Here is a 25,363-nt window from a genome sequence, read left to right on the forward strand (position 1 = left end):
GGAGGAGGGACGAGGGATGAGGGATGAGGGATGGGGGAGGAGGGACGAGGGATGGGGGAGGAGGGACAAGGGATGAGGGATGAGAGATGAGGGAGGAGGGATGAAGCAGATCGAGGAGACGCTGGGAGGTCAGGGAGGTAGGAGGAAGCACAGGAGAGGCAGGGTCCCCCAAAGTCTTTCAGGAAGGAGGGGGAGGTCCAGAGCTTTCCAAAGTGGGGTGCTATGACCTTGCTGGGACCAGCTCTTCCTCCAGAGGGGGACACGTTGCCTGAGATTTCTGCAGATGGGAGGGGAGACCAGCCTTGCTTCCTTTGCTGGAAAGATTCTGGGGCGAGAAGAGATGGGGTTCAGGGGTTAATGAAATGAACTCGTGTCTGCAGACTGGCCCAACCGGGGGGGGGTGTCTGCGCCGAGCCCCCTCCCCGGCTCCCACTCAGGAAATGTGCCCGCGGCCGGACCAGGGTGGCGTCCAGGAGCCGCAGACGGTCCACGGCCGTCCCGCTGTGCGCGAGCCCGCGGAAGTGGGCCAGCCGCACCCGCGTAGGATTAAAGGGACGTGTAATGGATTAAAGATCAAAAATGTTAATTAAGAAATGGTCTTTTCTAATAAGATGCCTTCAAGGGCACAGGCCCGAAAAGGAGGGAATTTCTCATTTTGGCAACACGGTTCCTGTTGTAATGAAATTGGTTCACAGGCAGCAGGGAGGACCGGCCTAAGTCTCCTTTGAAAGACATCTCCATCCAAATTAATTAGCGAGAGAAGACGGAGGGCAGAGCGGCGGGCTGACAGGCAGGCGTGCAGGCGTGCGGGCGTGCGGGCATGGCGGGAGGGTGCGTGAACTTACAGAGAAACCCGTCCGTGTCCCGGTGCCCGCCAGAATGGGGTGCCCGGGGCACGTTTCGGGCGGGCCTTACTGAGATCTGGCTACTTCTGGGGTGAGGGATGAGGCCTGCTTGGACGAGGCCATTGGTCGGCAAACTGCGGCTCGCGAGCCGCGGTTTGCCGCTCTGTTGACTAATGAGTTTGCCGACCACTGGACTAGGCCTAACTCGATGGGAACTTGCTGTGTGACCTTGGGCTGTGTCTGCCCCTCTCTGATCGCTCCTTGTTTATCAGTTGTGGGTGACAGCAAAACCTCTCCGACCCGCCTCCCCACCTGTTGGATCAGCTAGGTTCATAGCCACGAGTGACTTGAAATTCCGAGCTCTCCGAGGGAATCCGTGAGATCACCCGTCTCTGTGTGCCTCATGCGGCCTCGGCCGCTCCGAGTGCCGCCTCCCCAGGCCTTCCCTGCGTCCCCGACGGTGAGGCGCCCCAGGTTGTTTGAATGTCTCCGAGGGCACCATCGCCCAGCCGTGAAGAACCGGGCTGTGGAGCCTGCCAGCTCATTCATTTGAATCCCACGTCTGCCCCTTGCCGGGGACCCTGGCTCAGTCCCTTGACTTCTCTGAGCCTCAGTTTCCTCATCTGTACAATGGAGCCAGTGGTCCCTGCCTCCCAGTGTGACGTGTGAAGGGAGATCAGGGCTCTGAGGGACTGCGGCTCGGTGTGCGGGCTAGGGCTGTGGCGCCGATTACTCAGGAGCAGAGATCTATGGGACTGGGCCACGTGGTTTAAAAATACTGGGTCAGCCTAGCTGGCCTGGCTCAGTGCATAGAGCAGGGATGGGCAAACTTTTTGACTCGAGGGCCACAATGGGTCCTTAAACTGGACCGGAGGGCCGGAACAAAAGCATGGATGGAGTGTTTGTGTGAACTAATATAAATTCAAAGTAAAGGAGCGGAGGGGAGAGCAAGAGAACCGGATAGAACAGCCGGATCCGGCCCGCGGGCCGTAGTTTGCCCACGGCTGGAGAGCGTCGGCCATGGACTGAAGGGGTGCCGGTTTGATTACGGTCAAGGGCATGTGCCCGGGTTGCAGGCTCCATCCCCAGTGGGGGGCGTGCAGGAGGCAGCTGATCCATGATTCTCTCATCATTGATGTTTCTATCCCTCTCCCTCTCCCTTCCTCTTGTATATGATAAAGAAAAAACGTGATTTTGGAGGTTGGAAGTTCTTGGCCCCGTCTAACCCCAACATCGATGATGGCAAGGCTGTTCTGTGTGGCAGGCAGGGCCGGGAGCTGGTAGGGTCGGTCCCTCCCTCCCCTCCACGCTTCCTGGTCCAGCGTGGCGCGGCCTGCGGCGGGGAGACCACCTGCCCGGCGCTCCGGTATGTGTCTGCTTCTCATCGTTTACGCGGCCCAGCCCTGGACCTCGTACCCGGGACGTCCCGGGCCTCCGTCTTTCCCGGCACAGCTGCGGGCATGCAGGAGGGGGGCGGGCAGCGGTGGACAGCAGTCTGTTCTGGAGACCACGGGCGTCGAGACCTTGCAGTCGCCGCTGTGGGTCTGCCATGCTTTTGCCAGCAAACCTTTCACGGCCTCCCCATTTCTTCCACCCCCACCCTTAGCGCTCCCGGCCCCTCCGCCGTCATCTCCGCCGCGCCTGGCCACTCGCCGGCTCCTGTGGGCATCCTGATCTCATCCGAGGCAGCGTCTCTAGCTCCACTTCGGTTTTTGTTCATCCTCCCCTGAGGATATTTTCCCACTGATTTTTAGAGAGAGGGGAAGAGAGAGGGAGAGACAGAGACAGAGAGAGAGAGAGAGAGAGAGAGAGAGACATCGATGTGAGAGAGACACGTGGATTGGTTGCCTACCACACGTACCCTGACCGGGGCTGGGGATTGGGCCAGCAACTGAGGTGTGTGCCCTTGACGGGAATCGAACCCGGACCCTTTAGTATGAGGGCTGATGCTCTAACCACTGAACAAGACCAGCCAGGCTGGGCTCTGACCCGTTGAGTGCCCAGCCTGGTGGGGGCAGGCACCCGGCCACACTCCCTGGCCACTGAGTCGCAGTCACTGCTGCTCAGAACCGCTCTCTCTCAGGCATTTTATTTCCGCCAGCGTCCTGGCACTGCAGCTCGGGGGTCATCGGAGTCACAGGCGAGAATGCAGCTCCACGAAGGGGCAATGATGGTTATGGCTGTTATTATCTTTTCACCAACCGCCCTTTGCAAAGGGGGCGTGGCGGGAAGGGGGGGGGCGCACCCACCTACACGGGGGCTCATTAGGAGTCTCCCCGATCGCGTCGGCCTCGTCAGCGACAGAACAGCACGTGGACAATCCTAACTTCCCTCCCCCTCGACGCGGCCCAGGCGCGATTACAGTGATTACAGCGGCCACACTGCGCCCGCGTGCGTCCCCTCCATCAGCGACAGAGGGCCCCGCTTAGCCGTGTCTGGTCGGAATCGGACGCAGAGCCGGGTCCCACCCTCGACAGGTGTCCTCGGAGAGCGGAGAGGAACTTCCCGTGGGAAAGAGGACTCGCCAGGGACGCTGGCTCAGAGGAGCAGGACGAAGCTGGAGGAGGCTGCAGGCAGTGTGCTCCCCGCAGGGTCCTGGGAGCCTCGGGCAATTCCTGTGGAGGATGTGTCCCTTCTGGGGCTGGACCCTCTCCCCCCCGGGGTCACTGCCCGCCCCGAAATCTTCCAGGGTCTCCGAGATCCCTCTGGGGGGGTGGTCCTCTCTTGCATGCTGGCTCCAGAGGCTGCGAATGAGACGCCCCCTTGCTAGGGACAGGGCTTGGCCACTTCACCCCACCCCTTCCAGGTGGCTGTTCACACCTCCCTCCTCCTCCTGCCGTGCAGGGAAGAGGGGGGGCGGGGGGAGGGCATGCAGCACTCCCCCACCCCCAGGAGGATCGCTGCCCTGGGCCAGGGATGCAGAGAGCCAGCACATCCTTCTAGAAATAAGCAGCTGAAAACCCGAGTCAGAAATTATTGAACACAAAGGAAGTCGGGCCCTGCAGGCCGCGCTGCAATCATCCAGGAAGTGCCCTGCCCAGGGGGCCTGTGAAGGAGGATTTAAGTCCATTCCGCCGGGCACTCCGTGCACGCTGTTGGCACCAAGCTTTTTCTTCCATTCCGCGCGCGCCCCCTCCCTGCCCCCACCCCAGTCCCACCAGGAGCGCGTTTCCCTGGAGCAGCCTCAGGGGCTGCACTTCGTGATTCTGATAAAAGTGAGCTCTGAGCTCCCGCACATGCGTCCCAGCTGCACAGGTGCCGTCTGTCCTTGGCCGTCCAGCAGGGTCAGGGGCTGGCGGCCCTCTGGCACCGAGCAGGGGGCAGATCCGGCAGCTCTGTGCGTGGGAAAGAGCCTGGAAGCCCCATCGTCCCCGCCCCAGGGGCCCCCGTGGGTGTTCTTCCAGCTCTGCTCCCCTCTTCACAAAGCCGGCTGGACCCCAGCGACGGCCCGACCTTCCCGTTCCTGAGTAGTTACCGCGTGCCGAGAACTGCTTAGTGAGACAAACACCACTGAGACCCTCCACGAGGCCAGGCGGCAGGAATCATCAGCGACCCTCCGTGGAGACTCTTGCCCTCCCCGTCGGACCGGGTGCTGGTGGGGAAAAACCCAGTCAACGCAGGAAGGTTCGGAGCGCTGGGGACGAAGGGGAGGTAGGTCCTGCTGGGACCTCTTCACGATCCCCACCTGGTCCGGCCCCACCTGCTCTCGCTGACCTTCCAACTCCTGAGCTCTCCAAGCTCGCTCCGGCCCACCTGCCCGCGACCTCCCCGAGGGGCCTTTCCCGCCCGCCGCGCTGAAGGCGCCTCTTGGCCTGTGTCACTTCTGATCCCGTGGGCCCTGCTCTGCCTTGGTCCCCTCTGAGATCTTCTGATACTTTATTCCTTTCCCCCAGCACCGTGGTCGGCAAACCGCGGCTCGCGAGCCACATGCGGCTCTTGGGCCCCTTGAGGGTGGCTCTTCCACAAAATACCACGGCCTGGGCGAGTCTATTTTGAAGAAGTGGCGTTCGAAGACGTTTAAGTTTAAAAAATGTGGCTCTCCAAAAATGTTGTCCTGTGGATATTGGGCTCTGTGGACGAATGAGTTTGCCGACCGCTGCCCCAGTAGATTAGGTCAGTTCTGTGGCCCGCTGTGTCCCAGCCTGAGGACCCTGCCTGGCACACAGACCATGTACTGCTGGTGGGTGAGACACGAGAGATCCACGCTGGTGCATCTGTGATGCGATGCTGTCTCTGTTGATTGGCTCATGTCGTGACAGCCAGCCCGGACCCTTTGATTGTCCGGCTGCGGTTCCGTCCTCTCAGCAGCCTCGTGCACTGTTGACCTCCGGTTCTAAAGGAAGAAAGGGAGGTTCAGAGAGGTTGAGTGATTGACCTGGCGTCACACAGCCCGTGAGTGGTGAGGCAGGGAGGCGTCTCCAGCTGAGCGGAGGCCACCCACGCCCTCTGGCCTGGTGACGAGTTGGTGGTGGGGGGTCTTCTCCTCCCAGCCGGTCCCACGGACCTGGCTCTGTGGCCGTGACCTTCCAGCACAAGCCTGCTCGCTGGTGTCCCCCTGCAGGGTCCACAGGCGGTTCTCCTGACCTCCTCCTGCTCTCCCCTCTTTATTTTATTTTTAAAATATTTTATTGATTTCAGAGGAGAAAGGAGCGGGGGAAGAGAGAAACATCCGTGATGACAGAGAATCATGGATCGGCTGCCTCCTGCACGCCGCACCCTGGGGATCGAGTCCGCAAGCCGGGCCTGTGCCCTGACCGGGAATCGAACCAGTGACCTCCTGGTTCGTAAGTTGACGCTCACCCACTGAGCCACGCCAGCCAGGCCTGCTCTCCTCTTTATTTTTATTTTTTTAAAATATATTTTATTGATTTTTTACAGAGAGGAAGGGAGAGGGATAGAGAGCTAGAAACATCGATGAGAGAGAAACATCGATCAGCTGCCTCCTGCACACCTCCCACTGGGGATGTGCCCACAACCAAGGCACATGCCCTTGACCGGAATCGAACCCGGGACCCTTCAGTCCGCAGGCCGACGCTCTATCCACTGAGCCAAACCGGTTTTGGCTGCGCTCCTCTTTAAAGGATGAGGTGCCCAGGGCCAGAGTTCTCCCATGTTGTCGCCCTTGTCAGGTCGGGACCAGTTCTGGAGGGGGTCCCTGCCCCCCCGGATCTGTCCTACAACAGGTGGGTGCTGAGAGGCCCTCACCAAGGGCTTCGGAATGCCCACGGCCTCAGCCCAGCGGGGCAGGGTGCAGGCAGGCCCTCCGACGTGGGACCCTGGGTGGGTCCCTGGGTGCAGCTGTGGGCAGAGGTCTGCAGAAGCCGCTGAGGCACCCGAGACTCCTCCCCTCCCCCAACACCTCCCCCACCCCCCCACCCCCCCAGTCTCCCTGACCGGAGGGTGTGTCCGCCTCCTGCCCGCTGTGGGTCCTGGCGCTTCGCAGGTCTGGCTCGCGTCTGTGAACAGGGGGGACGCGTCTCTGGCCGAGGGGCGTGTGCGGTGGCCCTGGGGCCGCCCTTCTTCCCGTGGCCGGTGTCGTCCCTGTGATTCAGAGCTGGCAGCTGGCAGCGGGAAGGTGGCTCCCAGGGGACCCCGCTTCCCAGAACCGGCTCGCTCTCTGCCCCCACCTGGCTCCCCCAAGGACGGAGGAGCGAGGGGCTTCCTGGAACCCTGCGGTGCGGCCCTGGAGGGCGGCGGGCCCTGGCGAGCGGGGCTGGGGGTGACGAAACCCAGGAAGCGTCCCGACTGCACGCCCAGGCGGGAAGAGCCTCCTTTGCGTCCGGAGGAGAGAGGAGAGGAAGCCCCGCCGGCCAGGGTTTCCGCTGTGGGAATTTTCTAGACTTTCCCTGGCTCGGTGCACGGAGGCGGAGGCCGGGACGCAGTGGCCCGGGCAGGAAGCGGTGGTGAGCATGCATGTGTGTATGCGTGTGCACACGTGTGAGTGACACCCAGACACGGGGCTCGTGGGCCCCCCACAGACCCACTCTGTGCTCATGCGCGAAGCGAGCTCTTTTCCTGGAGTCACCGTTGCAGAATGGTGATGGGGAGTCAGTCTGTCAGTCCTGCTGCTGCTTTCGTCCTCACCCTAGGGTGCTTTCTCCCATGGTTTGTAGCGAGTGTGCAGGGGAGGGGGGAGACAGAGAGGAACATCGGGGTGGGAGACACACATCAACTGGCTGCCTCCCGAACTTGCCCCAAATAGGGCAGGGGAGTCAAACTGACAACCCAGCCCTACCTGGTTTGGCTCAGTGGATAGAGCATCGGCCTGCGGACTGAAGGGTCCCGGGTTCGATTCCGGTCAAGGGCATGGACCTGGTTGCGGGCACATCCCCAGTGGGGAATGTGCAGGAAGGAGGCAGCTGATTGATGTTTCTCCCTCATCGTTGTTTCTAACTCTCTCTCTCTTTCTCTGTAAAAAATCAATAAAATAGCCAAAACCGGTTTGGCTCAGTGGATAGAGCGTCAGCCTGCGGACTCAAAGGTCCCAGGTTCAATTCCGGTCAAGGGCATGTAACTTGGTTGCGGGCACATCCCCAGTAGGAGGTGTGCAAGAGGCAGCTGATCGATGTTTCTCTCTCAATGATGTTTCTGACTATCTATCCCTCTTCCTTCCTCTCTGTAAAAAATCAATAAAATATATTTAAAAAAAAAAACAACCCACAACAAAAGGAAACAAAAAACTTACAACCCAGGTGCATGCCTTTGACCGGGAATCGAACTTGAGACCTTTGGGTCTGCAGGCCGACGCGCTAACCACTGGGCAAACAGCCGGGGCTCCATCCTGTTTTAAAGACAGCGGGACCGGACTTAGGGACAGAGACAGCGGCTTGTGACAATACAGGCTCCCGGGCCCCGTTTTCAGAAGAGGGCTGCGGCACGTGGCCTGCGTCTGAACCGGCCCTGCGGCCAGGGGCACCCCCGGAAGCCAGCCTGCGCCTGTGGGACCTCTGACGCACGCAGCGGCACTCCGGTGCGCCCAGCAGCAAGGAGCCCTTCGCTGAGATGGAAACCCCGCCTCTCCCGGTGCCTCTCCTGGGGCCGGTGGACCTTGGCCCGGGAGTGGGGACCCCTGTGAACCCCTCCAGGTGCAGCTTTGGGGGCAGGCTCTCCTACCCCATCCCCGGGAGAGGTTCGCAGCCCAGAGCTGTGCCGCCGGAGTGTGAAAAGGTGACAGATCGGCGTGCGGCTCGGACTCGGTTCTTGTCAAACCGTTGCTGCGTGTGTCCCGAAAAGGTGAGATCTCGTTCATCAAAGCACAGCGCGAACCTCCGTGTGGGGACGTGTTCACTCTGCTTTAGAGGGGCCCGTGCGCGCGCGCCTTCCACGTCGGGCACAGGCGTCTTTGTCATCAGAGAGAACAGCAAAGCTTCGTCTTTGTGGGAAAGAAATACTCGGGGGTAGAGAAACAGTTCTGGGGAGAAAGCGGGGGGCGGGAGGGGTACCCGCCCGGCATTGGGGAACGTGGTTCCCGTTGGCAATCTGGGCAGAGCCTCCGCGTGGGCGTCTCCGGGCTGGGCCTGCCTTTCCCGTAAGCCCCCGGCTCCCCGTGCCTGCGCCCTGCTTAGCGGGGTCTCTCCTGGGACCTCACTCCTGAGGCCAGGCCTGGTGGGGCTCGGGGCTGCTGGCCGCCCCCCTGGGGTGGTGCCTTGGCCTAAGAAGGGGGTGTCCCTCCACCAGCCTCGTCCCTATTTATTGCCGCGGACATGGGACGGCAGCACCTGGGTCCTTCGGGAACCCGGCCTTCTCCGTGCGGAGAGCTGCGGGCTGGCCGGCGTGGCTCCGTGGTTGAGCGTCAGCTTATGAACCAGGAGGTCACGGTTCGATTCCCGGTCAGGGCACAGACCCGGGTTGTGGGCTCGATCCCCAGTGTGGGGCGTGCAGGAGGCAGCCGATCCGTGATTGTCTCTCATCGATGTTCCCATCCCTCTCTCCCTTCCTCTCTGAAAGCCATAAAAAATATATTTGAAAAAAGGGAAGACAGCTGCGGGCTGTGGTCAGGCCGTCTTTGCCACGGCCTAGAGCTCCCGGTCCACCCGTCTCTGCAGCGGAAGCTGGACCAGGGGAGCGGAGAACCAGGGGCCCTGGGAGGCCCTGGGAGGCCCTCGTGCTCGGATGGAGCGCCGGTCCCTCTCTGCCTCTCTCCGGCTGCGTCCCCTTCCCTCTCCGGGACTCAGTTTCCCGTCTGTGACTGAGGCTGTCACGGCACCTACCCCGCAGGACAGGGGGTCACAGCGGGTGCCGGCGAGCTGGCTCCTGTTCCCGGCAGAGAAGGGCCGTCGCCGGAGAGGTTTCCGGATGCTGTTTGGGATTCTGATCCCGGCCATGTCCTGCCTGTGACGAGTGACCATCGGAGGCGGCCTGCTGGGATTTCTCAGCCCCCGGCTCGCTGAGTCAGCCCCGCCCAGACCCTCTCCTGCGCCGAGAGCGCGAGTAATTTTTTCCGCTCGGCCTGTGCCCCTGGAAGGGGGCCAGGGATGCATTTGCGCAGTACCTGGCCCTCCTTCCACGAGGCTGCTTTCCATTCTCAGCTCCCCAAAGGTGGCTTTCCGACTCCGCGTGAGTCACGGCTCAGCCTCCCGCAGGAGGGCCAGGAAATTGGTGAGAAGTCAGAGAGGGAGCATTGATTTTTTTATTTTTATTTTATTTTAAGACACCAATGTAAAAATCTGCATTTGCTTAAAAATGACGAACATGGCCTGGCCAGCGTGGCTCAGAGGTTGAGCGTCGACCTATGAACCAGGAGGTCAGGGTTCAATTTCTGGTCAGGGCACATGTCCGGGTTGTGGGCTCCATCCCCATTGGGGGGCGTGTAGGAGGCAGCTAATCACTGATGTTCTGTCTCATCATTGATGTTTCTCTCTCTTTCTCCCTCTCCCTTCCTCTCTGAAATCAATAAAAATATGTTTTTTTAAAAAATGACTAATTTGGTGTGCTGTCCAGCAAAGGGCCCTGCCCCAGAGGGTCTGCTTTATGGGATGGATGTGCACGACCTCAGTTCCTCTCAGTCTTCACCCACCCATCCACTCAGCAAATAGATACTGTGCACCTACTGTGCGCCAGGCACCAGTCTAGTGCTGGGGATTGCACAGTGCGTAATATAGACAGCAGCCCCTGAGCCAATGGCTGTTTATTTTCTCCAGCCAGACACTCCCCTCCCTGCTGTGGCCCCTCCCCCTGCCCATCACACTGGTCAGAGGGGAAGGAGCTCTAGGCTGAGGGGGGGTCAGCCCACAGAGGACTAGCCCTGGCTCTGCCACTCACCTGCCACGTGGCCCGGGAACTTTACCTCGGGCCTTAGGTCGGATAAAAGGCTGTGGATTGGATCAACTCTTTCTGGAGAGGCTTCTCCGTCTAAAATCCCCCAATTCATTCATCCTCTGTGCTTTTAAAAATGTTAATTATTAAACATTTTTAGTGGCTCATCAATTGTTTGTTTACTTAACTTATTTCAGAGAGAGGAAGGGAGAGGGAGACAGGAATAGAAGCATCCATGATGAGAGAGAATCTTCAATCGACTGCCTCCTGCACGCCCCCTAGTGGGGATCAAGCCCGCAAACCGGGCATGTGCCCTGACAGGGAATCGAACCTTGACCTCCTGGTTCATAGGCTGATTCTTAACCACGGAGCCACGCCGGCCGGCTTCAGCGTGTCCTTTTTAGAGATGGGGAAACTAAGGCTCACAGGGGCCTAAGAGGGTCCCCTGAGGTGACTGTGGGACCCCTGAGCCCGGGAAGGCCTCTGCTCTTGCCCCCACGCCCCCTCCGGCTCTCAGAGGCCAGGTGGGTCTCTCGCGGCTCCTGGAGAAGGTGGGGGGACCAGGCCAGGAGCAGGATGGGGCTCCCAGGCCCTTCCTTGTCTGCTCACTCATCTAACCTCCTCATGGCTGCAGGATGCTGGTAGAGGTGGGGAAACAGGCGCAGAGATTGGAGGCCACCGGACTGACCCACGGCCACGCCAAGACTCAGGGACAAAGCTCGGATGGCGACGTAGGCATCTCCTCAGTCCCCTTTGGTGCCACATCCACCTGTCCCCCAGGCTGTTTCTCCGCCCCCGACGGAGCGGGCATGGCTGTCTGGACCCCCATTGTACCTTCTACGAGGCCAGGAGATAGGCCGCTGGGTCCCGGTCCCTTCAGCCCCATCCCCGCGGGCTCCCCCAGAGTCCTCTCCTGCCTTTGATGCAGATTCTCACTCTTTCCTCATTCTATCTGGGCTCTCCTCGACGTGCGGGGGGCGGGGTGGGGGTCGGCGGAGGCATCCCGGCAATTTATAATTCCTGAGAGTTCTGTTGGTGGCCCGCGTTGTTATTTAACAGAACCCGCCACCGCCTCTGTCCCTATTGTGACAAGCTCGTGGCAGCGCCCCCCGGGGACTCGGGGTAATTGCTCCACGCGGCGAGCCGGGAGGCCGCGTCGCGCTCTGCTCCGGTGCGCCTCGGAAACCATCTCCACGATAGACGGTCAGGTGCGCGTTCGCTGAGCTTCGAGGTAACAATTCCGACTTAATGCGACGCTCGAGGAGGGAGCCCAGGTTTCCGGCTGGACGCGGCGTCGCTCCCGGTTCGGCCTGCCCGTCCCGCCTCGAGTGGCGACACCAATAATTCCTTCGTAACAAGTGCCTTTCCGAGGGGCCTGCTGCTGACAGCTAATGGGGAGTTATTGCCCCTGAATGCATTTCGGTAATTACTTCCCCGAGAGCTGTCTTTGTGTTAGAAGACATTTCACACTTTGGTAACATAAGTGTTTGGGGAGCGCACGCGCAGTAATTACGAACAGGCTTTCCGTGAAAATAAGCCTCAAAAAATTATAAGCGCTAATGCTGGCGTTGGTGAGAGTCGGGGAGGGATTGCATTTGATTCATGTATATTTATTCCAAGTGGAAGGACCTCTCCTGCTTGGAAACTTCTCTCTCTCTCTCTCTCTCTCTCTCTCTCTCTCTCAAACAAAAGCACTCATGAGCCACATAGCCCGCTTTCTCCTTTTTGCGTAATGCGGACCCTGAAAAAGGACATGTTGCTTGAGACTGAACAGAGAGACCGCCTCGCGGATCCCCGATAGGCGGCATTTGCGGTAATGGGAAATGAAATGATTCGCAGTGCGATCAATAAAAAATTAGCGGTGTTTAATCAAAGGTCCCGGCCTCCTGTTGACTGAAGACCATGGCGAGCCGCAGGAAACACGAGCTGAGTGGTCAACGAGGCTGCGCGGGGGCGGGCGGGCGGGGCGCGGGTGTGCGTGTGCATAGAGATGGCTGGGATGTGGTCCCTCCTGGTGGAGGCAGCCAGGTCCCTGGGGTGGGCCTGGAGGTTTCCGTTTCTCTGCCCACTTGACCTTTGCCCTGTGGCTCATCCTCTGCAGGTCTCCCCTCCTCGTGTGGGAAAGTGTCTTGGTGAGTCCGGGGCTCCCAGCAGGCCTTGCTCGCACAGGCGGGTGTGGGCCCAGCGCCCTCGCCACTTAAATCACCACCCCCCCCCCCCGGAGTGTTTCTGCAGAGGCCCCTCCGACGCGCTGTCTGCGCCCCTGGTCGTGTGGGTTTGGAGACCTCCAGCATGCCTGTGGTGGATGGGCTCAGCATCCTCTTGGGGGCTGGAGGGAAATGAGCAGAACGCCAGCCTCAGCAGGTAGATGAGGTTAAGGGATTAAGGGGTGTATGTGTGTGTGGGGGGGTGAAGAGCCCATAGCATGGTGGGTCCATGGAGGGGCCCGAGGCCACCCCTCCTCTGGGTGGGGGCAGGATGGCCCGTGGGCGCTGGCTGCCTGCAAGCTGAGAGCTGGCATGGGGCCTGTGCCTCTGTGGCTGCAAATGGTGAGAACTACTCCGTCCGACCGCCCCTCGCCCCGTGGCTCCTTCAGGGCCCCTCCCCCCATGGCTCCTTCAGGGCCCCTGGGACACGCTGCACACCCCGCTGTCCCCCTGCCCAGCGACTGGTTACTTTTTTTTTTTTTAAATATATTTTATTGAGTTTTTACAGAGAGGAAGGGAGAGGGATAGAGAGCTAGAAACATCGATGAGAGAGAAACATCGATCAGCTGCCTCCTACACACTCCTCACTGGGGATGTGCCCGCAACCAAGGTACATGCCCCCGACCGGAATCGAACCTGGGACCCTTGAGTCCTCAAGCCAACGCTCTATCCACTGAGCCAAACCGGCTAGGGCAATAACTGGTTACTTTTTAAAAAATATACATTTTTATTGATTTCAGAGACAGGAAGGGAGAGGGAGAGAGAGAGAGAGAGAAACACCCATGATGAGAGAGAATCATGGACCGGCTGCCTCCTGCACGCCCCCCCACAGGGGATTGAACCCGCAACCCGGGCCTGTGCCCTGACCGGGAATCGAACCGTGACCTCCTGGGTCATAGGTTGGAGCTCAGCCAGTGAGCCAGGCTGGTCGGGCCTTGTTACTGTTTATAGGCGCGATACGGCCTCGCCACTGGGGCTGGGGGCGTGGGGTCCCCGGCTCCCCCTGGGCCTGTAACAAGGCCTGGGCTGCAAAGAAAACGCTGGGGTTGGAGGGTCCCCGGGGCAGCTGGCCTCTGGGTTACAACGCAGCTGGGAGCCCAGGACCAAGGCCAGGGGGCCCTTTTCTGCTCTCTGGGTCCTGCCTGGGGCAGCGGGTGGCACCAAGGCCTGCTCCTGGCTTTGCCCGCACTGTCCCGTCTCTCCTCAGAGACACACAGACCAGTGGCTGTCTCTTTAAATGTGCTTTTGTTAAGTGTCACCCGGGAATAGTTTTCCATTGATTTTTAGAGAGCGTGGACGGGTGGAGGAGGAGAGACACACAGAGAGAAACATGGGTGTGAGAGAGACACATCCATTGGCTGCCTCCCGCCCCAGGGCCAGGAACCGAGCCTACAACTGAGGTACGTGCCCTTGACTGGAATTGAACCCGGCACCCTTCCGTCCACGGGCCGATGCTCTAGCCCAGTGGTCAGCAAACTGCGGCTCGCGAGCCACATGCGGCTCTTTGGCCCCTTGAGTGTGGCTCTTCCACAAAATACCACGTGCGGGCGCGCACGTACAGTGCGATTGAAACTTCGTGGCCCATGTGCAGAAGTCGGTTTTCGGCTCTCCGAAGAAATTTCAATCGTTGTACTGTTGATATTTGGTTCTGTGGACTAATGAGTTTGCCGACCACTGCTCTAGCCAGACTGGCTAGGGCCAGTGGCTGCCTCTTTAAATGATGGAGTAGGAAGGGCCCTTCCACCTGGCTTCATTCATTCATTCATTCATTCAGCCGTAGGAATCGAGCACCTGCAGCCTCCCAGGCCCCGTGCTGGGTGCGGGTGGGGCGGGGGGGGGCAGGGTTAGCAGCCCCAACGCTGACCTGCTGCCTGGGGCCGGCTGGCCGCACAGGGGCCATTGCGTGTCCCGCAGAGGTAAGGGCCGGGACCGCTGGGATGAGAGCGAGCACCCGGCCTGCCCTTGGCCCCGCTGCGAGCCGCTGAGGCGCACCGTCTAAACCAGGGTTGGGCAAACTTTTTGACTCGAGGGCCACCATGGGTTCTTAAACTGGACCGGAGGGCTGGAACAAAAGCATGGATGGAGTGTTTGTGTGAACTAATATAAATTCAAAGTAAAGGAGCGGAGGGGAGAGCAAGAGAACCCTCCGCTCTTTCGGCTCCGCGGGCCGGATAGAACAGCCAAACGGGCCGGATCTGGCCCGCGGGCCGTAGTTTGCCCACGGCTGGAAACGTTTCTATTCCGAGGTCCTTGCCTTAATGTACGGGAGGGGCAGCCACGGCCCGGAGTCAGTGACCACAGCGTGGCCCTGGCTCCCGGCTCCTTCAGCCTGGCCTCTTGTCCTGTCTTTGGGGTACCCACCCCTTCCTTGGCCCCTTCTCTCCCCCCTCCCCCCTGTGGGGCTCCTCTTTCTGCTGCGGCCACCAGGGGGTGATTTGCACCCCAGCATCCTCGCCCTGAGCAATTAGGCGCGCAGGCCACGGCGCTGGCCACAAATTAGCTGGATTTATTGAGCTCCCACGCTGCCCCTCCGGCCTCCCCCTCCCCCTCCCGCCTTCCTCCCGTCCGCGCCTCCGTCTCCTCCTTCCCAGAGGCCATCGGAGACCAGCATGACAGCGAGGCGAGGGCAGAGCGGCCCCAGCCTCGGGAGGCCACGGGAAGGAACGGCGCACAATTTTCCTGGTTCCAGGGTGGCCCCGTCCCACTGTTCCTCATTACTGCGTGCGGCGAGCCCGCGCTGCCAGGACCGGAAAGCGCGCAGGAGCCACGCTGTTCACGCGCTGGAAAAAATAGAATTTTCTCCTTTTTGGCGGGGGGTGTCGGTGATGGCTTCGTCTCCCCCTTCCTGCTCTGCTCCTCCCTCCTCGCCTCCCTCCACCGACCATCTCTCCCTCCCGCCCCTTTCTCCCCAGGCAGAGCTGGGAGCTGTGGGCTCGGGCCTTTGTGGGTGGGGCTCAGCACGTGACCGTCCCCCAGGGGGGTCGGGTCACAGACGCCCACAAAGGGCGAGGTGCTGGTGCCACGACGTCTGGCGGGTCGGTGAAGGAGCCGGCCGGGTGTTGGGTGTTGACGCAGCTGCGTGCCCAGAACAGCTCTGGCACACACTAGGTGCTCAGTCCATGTTCACTGACCCACCAAAGACATGGACTCTGTGCCTGCCCTGGCTCCAGCTGTGTGGGGGAGACCTGGGGTGAAGGCCCCTTGAAGGCCGCCCCATTGGGAGCCCTACAGGCGGAGCAGGAGGGGACCTCATTCCCATTTCCCAGGTGAGGAAACCGAGGCTCAGATGTGTCCATATGTGACGGAGGTCACGCAGGCGTGGACTTGAACTTGGGTCCCAAATCTCCAAAGAAGGGACACGTTCACGAGTGCCCAGCGAACCTCCCCGCCTCACCCTGGGCTCGAGGGGGCGGGGCATGCTGCCCACCCCCAGGCTGGCTGCCTCCGGCCTCCAAGGGCTGTTGTTGTACCCATGCTGTTATCCTAAACCTTGACGCCAGCTTTGGGTCATCGGGGGAGATTTCACATAGAAATATGAATGTCCTTCTTTTTTTTTTTTAAATATATTTTATTGATTTTTTACAGAGAGGAAGGGAGAGGGATAGAGAGTTAGAAACATTGATGAGAGAGAAACATCGATCAGCTGCCTCCTGCACACCTCCCACTGGGGATGTGCCCGCAACCAAGGTACATGCCCTTGACCGGAATCGAACCTGGGACCCTCCAGTCCGCAGGCCGACGCTCTATCCACTGAGCCAAACCGGTTTCGGCTGAATGTCCTTCTTTAAGAAAAGAAACAGATGAGGTGTCTGCACCAGGACCCCCTTTTTTGTATGGCGACCCTGAGGGTTTGAGCAGGAGCCGCGCCCTTGGGTGGGTGTACCCCCTCCCCCCCCCGAGCCCCTCCCAGCTCTTTCTGATCATTTGTATTGAAGGGAGGCATTGGTCCACTGTGGTGAGTGTCATGTGGGCTGTCTGACCCATCAGAGCCTCCGCCTGCCCGTCCGCCCGTCCGCCCGTCCGCCCGTCCGCCCGTCTGCCCGTCTGCCCGTCTGCCCGTCTGCCCGTCTGCCCGTCCGCCCGTCCGCCCTCCGTAGCCCAGTCTAGTGTAGCCTCACCCTTACTGGGTCGCGGGTAAGGAGGCCAGCGAAGCGCTAGGTCTGGTCTGAGGGCAGAGATGGCCATCACCCTGCGAATCATTTTGGCCTCAGGTTCTAGAATTCCTGACAACGGAGGAGACATCTTCTGGAAGATTCTAGTCATTTCCGTGGCCAACCATGGGCCTGTGGAGAGAGGGGCCGCGTACCCAGGCCCGCACGGCCCGCCAAGGCCTGTGACGCAGCCCGGGTCACGTTCAGGGGTCACGTTCAGCGTGGGGCGACCGTGGCTTTGAAATTCCGTGCACAGAGCCATCAGCACTGACCGGGGAGCAGCAGGCAGCCCCGGCAGCTTCCTTATTTAAGAAGCGGATCTTGGACAGCAAATAGATGTTAAAATATTTGCCTGCAGCTCTGAGTGTTAAATGTCACCCCACTGTCCGCACTGCAAATAGTTTAAACCTGAAGATAAATAGTGGCTGCCTCTCGGAATTTGGGGCCAGCCGTTGGGGGCACAAGCCGGGTGTCTGATTGGGTCGGCGGGCTCCCTGCCCAGCCCGGCGCAGCCCCTCCCGCCCCCCATCCCGCCAGGCCCGGCGTGCGTGTGTGCGTGCCTGAGAAAGTGTTCACGGAGCCGTGTCCTCTCCAGCAGGGCCAGGGGTTTGACCTCGCGCCCAGGTTCCTAAACAGAGCTCCCTCTCACCTGGCCCCCCCAGAACGAGCCTGGTGAAAGCGTTTGTAGGAAACACGGGCCTGTGGGGCTGGAGCAGGGGTGGGCAAACTTTTTGACTCGAGGGCCACAATGGGTTCTTAAACTGGACCGGAGGGCCGGGACAAAAGCATGGATGGAGTGTTTGTGTGAACTCATATAAATTCAAAGTAAAGGAGCGGAGGGGAGAGCAAGAGAACCCTCCGCTCGTTCGGCTCCGCAGGCCGGATAGAACAGCCCAACGGGCCGGATCCGGCCCGCGGGCCGTAGTTTGCCCACGGCTGGGCTGGAGTCTGGTTTCCTATTGGAAACAATGTTGCTCCAGGCTAAGCACATGGGAAACTGTAGCGACCTTGCTGGACTGGCAAGGCGGCGCCCCAACTCCATCCAGGGCACGGCGCAGGAAACGGGGCTTATGAATTTCAATTTATTACTGTTATTTTTTAATCCTCACCTGAGAATATTTTTTCCATTGAGAGTGGAAAGGAGGGGGGGAGGGGAGAGAGAGAGAGAGAGAGAGAGAGAAACATCGATGTGAGAGAGACACATCGATTGGTTGCCTGCTGCACGCACCTGATCAGGAGCAGGGACTGAACCTGCAGCTGAGGTACGTGCCCCTGACGGGGAATCAAACCTACGACCGTTCTGTGCAAGGGTCTACACCAGCCGTGGGCAAACTACGGCTCGCGGGCCGGATCCGGCTGTTCTATCCGGTTCTCTTGGTCTCCCCTCCGCTTCTTTACTTTGAATTTATATTAGTTCACACAAACACTCCATCCATGCTTTTGTTCCGGCCCTCCGGTCCAGTGTAAGAACCCATTGTGGCCCTCGAGTCAAAAAGTTTGCCCACCCCTGGACGCTCTAACCACTGAGCTGCCGGCCAGGGCGGGGCTAGTGGATTTTAGAGCGACATGTGCCCCCCGTAGGCTGGCGGGTCACACCTCGCAGAGGTCACTCACTCCAGGTCGCAGAGCCCCTGCTGGGCCTTGGGGGCCGGGACGAGGACCTGACACGTTCCTTGACACGTGGCTCGTTTTCCGTGGAGTCGCTGCCGTAGGGAGACCTGTCGCAGGTGCTTGAGTCAGACACAGACCCGCCACCGTGGCCTCGCTAAAGCTTTGTCGCCTCTCAGAGCCGCCGCCTCCTCACCTGTGAAACGGGGCCGTGGTGGCGCTCGCCGCCCAGGGCTGCCAGCTGGCTGTGCCGGGGAGGGCCTGGCGGACCGCGCTTGGTGGAGGCCCGGGCGAAAGCATGGGGTGTGCGCGTCATCGGGGAGCAGCCAGGTCGGGAGCTGTCGGGGTGGAGTGTGAGGCCGGCTCTTCAGGTGCCGATTCCGTCTGCTCCCCATCCAGGCACGTGGCTTGGTCCTTCCCTGGGTGGGTGGGGGGGAGCTTCGTGCTGCTCCAGGCCGCCTCCAGGAGCACGTGGGTGGGGCCCGAGGGTCAGGTGCCCTGTTTGGGGGAGCTCTTCCCAACCCCAGGGCCTGGATGGGAAGAAAGGAGCTCCTTGCCCCGCCGACGTGGCTCAGGGGCTGAGCGTCGACCTATGAACCAGGAGGTCCCGGTGCGATTCCCGGTCAGGGCACAGGCCCGGGTTGTGGGCTCCATCCCTGGTGTGGGGCTGCAGGAGGCAGCCGGTCCATGATTCTCTCTCATCCTTGATGTTTCTTTTCTTTTTTAATATATTTTATTGATTTTTTACAGAGAGGAAGGGAGAGGGATAGAGAGTTAGAAACATCGATGAGAGAGAAACATCAATTAGCTGCCTCCTGCACACCTCCCATTGGGGATGTGCCCGCAACCAAGGCACATGCCCTTGACCGGAATCGAACCCGGGACCTTTCAGTCCGCAGGCCGACGCTCTATCCACAGAGCCACACCGGTTTCGGCTCATCCTTGATGTTTCTATCACTCTCCCCCTTCCACAGTGACATGAATAAAAATATATTTAAAAAGAAAACCAAAATGAAGAAACCAGATTTGCATTCTTGGGTGGCTTTGTGGGGTGGTGACTTCTGAAAGCCCAAGAGCCGACGCTGAACTGCCTCCTCCCGAGTCCATAGGACGCACCGCCGTCAAGAGAGCCGAGGTGGTGGCGTGCGCTTCCATGTGTGGGTGAGATGCGCTATTCCGGAAAGCGCTGCCAAGGAAATACGGCCAAAAAAAAAAAAAAAAAAAAAAAGAAAAGGGAAAAGGATAGCAGGGGATCATTTAAACACGTCTATTAACTCGGGTGTTAAGTAAAGCAGCACATGCGTGTGCTGGAGGGACGGAGTGTCTGGAGAGTTGGCGCAGTAGATGCCGCCGGGATTGCGCCTCCCTCCTCCCCTCCCTCCCCTGCCCTCCAGAACGTTTTTTTTTTTTTTAAGTATATATTTTTATTGCTTTCAGGGAGAGAGAGAGAGAGAGAGAGAGAGAGAGAGAGAGAAGCAGCAATGATGAGAGAGAATCATTGATCGGCTGCCCCCCCCCCCCGCACGCCCCCCACTGGGGATCAAGACCTGCAACCCGGGCCTGTGCCCTTGATGGGAATCGAACCCGGGACCCTTCAGTCCGCAGGCCGATGCGCTATCCACGGAGCCACACAGGCCAGGGCCAGGGCATTTTTTTTATCAGGGGAAGAGGCGGTTAGGCGGCCCCGCACAGTCACCATGGATTTGTGGTGACTTACGATAGGGGAGGTTCCCGGTGACCGTTCTCACTTCTTCGCTTCCTCTTTCTTGCTGTCGCCCGAGCAGTGGCTCTGATTTCCGGAGAGAAGCAGGCTGCCTGGCTTTAAACGGGGCTTCTTTCTGGCTTGCCGGGGGTTGGCGTGTTCTGATGATAAAAAAAAAAAGGACCTAAACATTGCACATCCCTTAATTGGTAAGAAGGGAGCTGTTTGGATGGGCCACCGACGGCCACATGGATTTTTCCTGCCTCGGCGCTGCTCCGCGCGGCGTGGTGGGCCACGTGCCCCGCCACGGAAGGCGGGGGCTGGCTCTCGGACCAGCTGACGTGTGTTCGCGGGGGCGTGGGGTCGGGTGCTTGGAAGTGCATGTGCGTGTGGCCGGGAGCAACAGAGCCCTTACCCCACTGGCTGTTTGTAAATCGGTGCGTTGACAGGACTGGGGCTTTCGCCTCGAATTGAATGCACGCTCATCTTCGTTCTTCCTTTTGGTTTTTGGGGACCAGCCCTCGGGGGCCTCCAGGTCGCGTGCCGAAGCCTTTCGCTGTAGCTGCGGGGTTGGGGTGACGCGCGCGTACACGCCCGCTCCTTTGCACAGGCAGACGTGTTTGCATCGGTATCTCAGCACGCAGCAGCAGCGGCTTCTCCCTTAAGTGAATCAGCGCCGGTTTCTGGGCGGGAGATCTGACTTGCAGGACAGACCGTGGGAGGAGACACCACGCACGCCACGCTGGCGCTCTCGTCCGAGTCTCTGCGCGGCAGTGGGCAGGTTGAACCCACTGGCGTGTTGGGGGATTATGATCTGTTCTGCGCGTTACGCAGTCTTGTTTTGCACCTGGATGGACACGTCCTCCACGTGTCCTGTTCATCTCTCCGCTGGAGGCCGCATGCCGTTCCCCCAGCCCCGCAGGGACATGTGCCGGACATCAGGCCGGGTGCCTCCCCCCCGCCCCCCCCCCCCCCCCCCCCCGCCTCCCCCGGCTGGCTGCCAGGCGCCTTTCCTGTGAAATGGGAATAGCAAATGCGGGCAGGGGCGTGTGAGCCTGAGAAATGGGTCTGCGGGTATGTAACTGCCTTTGACAACGGGCAGGACGCGCCGCCAGTGTAAGACGTCCTCCGTCCGGATCGTGAGCTCACTTTATTTTTGTGGTTGTCAATCCTCACCCGAGGATATTTCTCCCATTTATCTTTTTTTTTTTTTTTTTTTTTTTTTTTTTTTTTTTTTTTACAGAGAGTGGAAGGGAGGGGGGACGAGAGGGAGGGAGAAAGAGAGACACATCGATGTGAGAGAGGCCTATCAATCCATTGCCTCCCCTGACGGGGAATCGAACCGGCAACCCTGTGGCGCGCAGGCCGACGCTCTAACCACCGAGCCACTGGCCAGGGCCTAACGCGCTTTCCTGTGCACATTTGGCGCTTGCTGGCACCGGGCTAAGCAGAGAGTCGGCATTTTATCTGAAAGAAATCGGTCCAGCGTTTCAAAGGCTGGCTCTCCCTGTCCACGCGGATGCCGGGCACGAGCGAAGGCTCAGGTGCGTCTGACACTCGCGAGCTGGCTCCGTGGCCCTGCCAGCAGCTGTGCTTCCTGGTTCTCTGAGCCAGGACGTCTGTGCCGAGAGCCCACCAGGGTCAACGAGTTCCAGCTTGGTGTGTGCGCGGCGCGGGGGGGGGGGGGGGGACACGGGGGGTGGAATAGGGGGTGGGGGGGGCGCGAACTTGGCTACGATATCTCCCCGCTCTAAGTCGCAAGGCTTTGGGGGAAATGAAACATTTCGGTGCGTCAGGAACAGCGGATGGCGGCTCTGGAGAAACACGTAGGCGAATGGGTTTTGGGGAGACAAATGCTGAGGCACTGTCACCTCCCTGACGGGCCACAGCCCCCAGGGTCCATGCACAGGGGGACCGTGACAGGCAGTCCGCAGAGGAGATTTGCACCAACAGCTAAAGAATCTAGTTGAGAACGAGGGCGCCGCCTGCTACAACCCCCCCACACCCCCAAACCCTGATATTAACATACCGAGAGGCATGCATAACGCACCCTGGGAGGCCGAACAATTCAAAGGGTCTTCATGAGCGCCAGGCACTTCTCTCCCAACCCTGTCCTGAGACCCCGAGACCCCAAGACCCCGAGACCCCGAGACCCTGAGACCCCGGCCGCTCACGGGGGCTGTGTTCTTCCCGTTGGCAGGAGGCCTGGACGGAGGGCCCGAGTGTGAGCAGAAGGCCAGCCGGGCGCTGGAGGACAGGAACAGCGTGACCAGCCAGGAGGACAGAAATGAGGACGATGACGACATGGAGGATGAGTCCATCTACACCTGCGACCACTGCCAGCAGGACTTCGAGTCCCTGGCCGACCTGACGGACCACCGGGCCCACCGCTGTCCTGGAGGTAGGCCGCCGAGCGCCGGGACGCCGACAGGCGGCTCCGCGGGTAATAGGACGTAGCGACAGCTGGAAGCCTCCAGCGAGATCCGAGGATGAATCGTAATGTTACGGCGAAGGTCATTTTATTGTGGTGTCTGGGGTACCCTGGACCCGCCTTTTAAATAATTAACAATAAACGCGAGCGCATTCCGGCCGGTGGGAATGGGGGGGGGGGGGCGGCTCCCCTCCCCGTCCCCGGTCCCCGAGTTTGTCCTCCGAGGTACAGGGGCCTGCACCCCACGTTTCTGGAAGGCCGTTTGGAAAGGCTGATAGGAAGAGGTTGTGAGTGCCCGGGCAGGCGGCTGAAGTGTGGAGAGCTGTGTGTAGCAGGCGCTCCCGGCAGGGCTGGTGATGGCACGTGGGCGATGGCCCAGGCCAGGAAGAGTCCGTGCAGACACGGACCCGGCTTCACCCCCGTGCGTGGCCTCCTGCTTGTCTGAGGGGCAGGTTGGACCAGAGGGTGGTCCTGGTCTCTGTGTCCTTGGTGCCTCGGAGAAGGGGGCCAAGGCCGGTGGTTTGCAGGAACGATTTCAGACTTTTCAAGTCGTGTGTGACTGTGTGTCTGGGGCATGGGAGGTGTGTGTCTGCATGGGATGGGGGATGGTGGCACATGTATTCCCTGGGGTGTGGCAGCCATGCTGTCTGTGTTCCCTACACAACTATCTCCAGGCATCATCTTCCACTGGGATTGTTGGATGGAAATATCTTAGATGCTGGTTTATAGGGAAAGGAACCGACAATCTCAGTCCACTATTCCAAAGGGGACCTATTACCTGTTTGTTTCTTTTTTTGGGGGGGTGGTGGAGTGGGGGGAATCTGCTGATAAGAAGTAGGTTGGGACTCAAAGTTCTCTCTTTCCCCTACTTTTCATACCACCTTGGAAGTTTGAAAGCCAAGTATTTGGGGAACTGCTATGACTTTCCCTCAAGTGACATCCATACCTGCACAGCCCTGGCTAGACCATGTGCCTGTTCTCAAGTCTCTGAAGGAAACAGATACCCCAAAACAATGCTCCCAAGAGGACTCTCACAGGCTTGGAATTTCCGGGGGCTCAGCAAATCAAACCCCAGTCATTTGGAATTTGTGGTATTTCAACCCCAGGCAGAGGCGATGGCTGACTTGTGGTCTTAGGATACCGAGGCACTGGGAGGTAAGGATGCTGGCTCGACCAAGGTCACATAGCGATATGGTGGCCGAGCCAGGACCTCCCCAGGACCCTCAGCTTTGGACTCTGTCCTGCTTGAGAAGTCCCAGATGCTATTGTGTCTCTTCACTTAGCCACGGCCTGAGGTGGACTCTAACCTGTAAGATGATGGAATACTGCCACTTACCTTTATTTTTTATTTTTAAATATATTTTATTGATTTTTTACAGAGAGGAAGGGAGAGGGATAGAGAGTTAGAAACATCGATGAGAGAGAAACATCAATCATCTGCCTCCTGCACACCCCCTACTGGGGATGTGCCCACAACCAAGGTACATGCCCTTGACCAGAATCGAACCTGGGACCCTTCAGTCCACAGGCCGACGCTCTATCCACTGAGCCAAACTGGTTAGGGTGAGGTGTTTTATTTAAAAAAAAAATATTTTTGTTGATTTCAGAGAGGAAGGGAGAGGGAGGGCGAGAGAGAAACATCAATGATGAGAGAGGATCATTGATGGGCTGCCTCCTGCACGCCCCCTACTGGGGATCGAGCCAACAACCCGGGCCTGTGCCCTGACCGGGAATTGAACGGTGACCTCCTGGTTCCTAGGTCGACGCTCAACCCCTGAGCCACGCAGCTGGGCTCAAGGAGGCGTTGATGTCCCCCTGCCACACTGTGAAATTGGTGGCGTTTCTAGGTGGAGAAGGGAAACCGTGGGACTTGGGGGGTCTCTGGGGTGGGCGGTCTGTGCTGGAATCAGCTCTGTGCTTCGGTCCCAGGCTGGACTCTTCCCAGCGCCGTCTCTCCTCTCTGAGCCTCAGACGTTGTCTAAAGTCATGGCAGCCCGTGTGCAGGGAACCCGTGTCGTTGCTGGGGTGTCCACCATAGGCCTGCCCGCTCCCTAACCGGACCCCACTAACGACCTCCACGGGGAAGTGGGAGCCCTGGAGGAGTCAGGGGTTCCTGGGAGGAGTGTGGGAGACGGCCTCGCCTGATAGCCTGCCTGAGACGCCCATTCCGCCCAGGCCAGTGGGACGCGCCTGGGAGAGGTCCCTGACGCGGAGAGGCAGGTGAGGAGGGCGTCCCCAGGTCGCGGGCTCGGAGGGTTACCCAGCGACAGGGAACCACACGGGCCCCGACCTAGGACGCCCCGCACCCCTCCGTCCTGCGGAGGTTTCCCAGCTCTGTCCTGGGCCGTGTCTCTGGGGTGCTGGGTGGGTATCGGGGCCTGTGTGGCTGAGGGGGCTCTGACACCCACTCCTTAAAGTCTGTTTTATACACTGGGCTTCAGCATAAGATGTTTGAAAATTGGCTTCTGCTTTAAACGTTTGGAATGGCTACAAAAAGGCAGTCACAGGCCCTCCCTGGCCCGGCTCGGGGTCTGCGGGGGCTCGGGGTCTGCGGGGGCTCGGGGTCTGCGGGGGCTCGGGGTCTGCGGGGGGCTCGGGGTCTGCGGGGGCTCGGGGTCTGCGGGGGCTCGGGGTCTGCGGGGGGCTGGGATCTGTGGGGGCTTGGGGTCTGCGGCGGGCTCGGGGTCTGCGGGGGCTCGGGGTCTGCGGGGGCTCAGGGTCTGCGGGGGCTCGGGGTCTGCGGGGGCTCGGGGTCTGCGGGGGGCTGGGATCTGCGGGGGCTTGGGGTCTGCGGCGGGCTCGGGGTCTGCGGGGGCTCGGGGTCTGCGGGGGGCTGGGATCTGCGGGGGCTTGGGGTCTGCGGGGGCTCGGGGTCACGCTTCCGGGCACAGTTCCAGGGACATCGCGGAGGGCATCCGGTCCTCAAGGAGGACACGCTGGAGGGACACTCGATGGCCCTACGGAGACCTTCCCAGGGAGGGCCATGGTCTGCTGGGCCCGGGAGGGGGCCCTCTGGGAGCCGAGCAGACATTTCTGAGTCTTGTTTAGCGGGAAGGCGGCCCACCTGGCTGTGGAGAACCTAGGGCCTGAGGGCAGACACCTGCGGTCAGCTGCCCCGGCTCCTGCCCCCTGCAGAGGGCTGTCCCTCTGGAATGTGGGGCCCG

At 60.1% G+C, this 25,363-nt stretch overlaps 1 protein-coding gene across 1 annotated transcript in view; it reads left to right on the forward strand.

Annotated features, from left to right (window-relative positions):
• Positions 1 to 25,363, forward strand: part of ZNF423 (zinc finger protein 423) — a 244,990-nt gene that overhangs the window by 62,786 nt on the left and 156,841 nt on the right. The window contains exon 3 of the mRNA XM_080644591.1: positions 21,969 to 22,169. Within this exon, the coding sequence (XP_080500717.1) occupies positions 21,969 to 22,169 (201 nt within the window). The remainder of the gene's footprint in view (positions 1 to 21,968; positions 22,170 to 25,363) is intronic.

This window comes from Plecotus auritus (assembly GCF_963455305.1).
Source record: "Plecotus auritus genome assembly, chromosome: 10".
Classification (NCBI taxonomy): Eukaryota; Metazoa; Chordata; class Mammalia; order Chiroptera; family Vespertilionidae; genus Plecotus; species Plecotus auritus.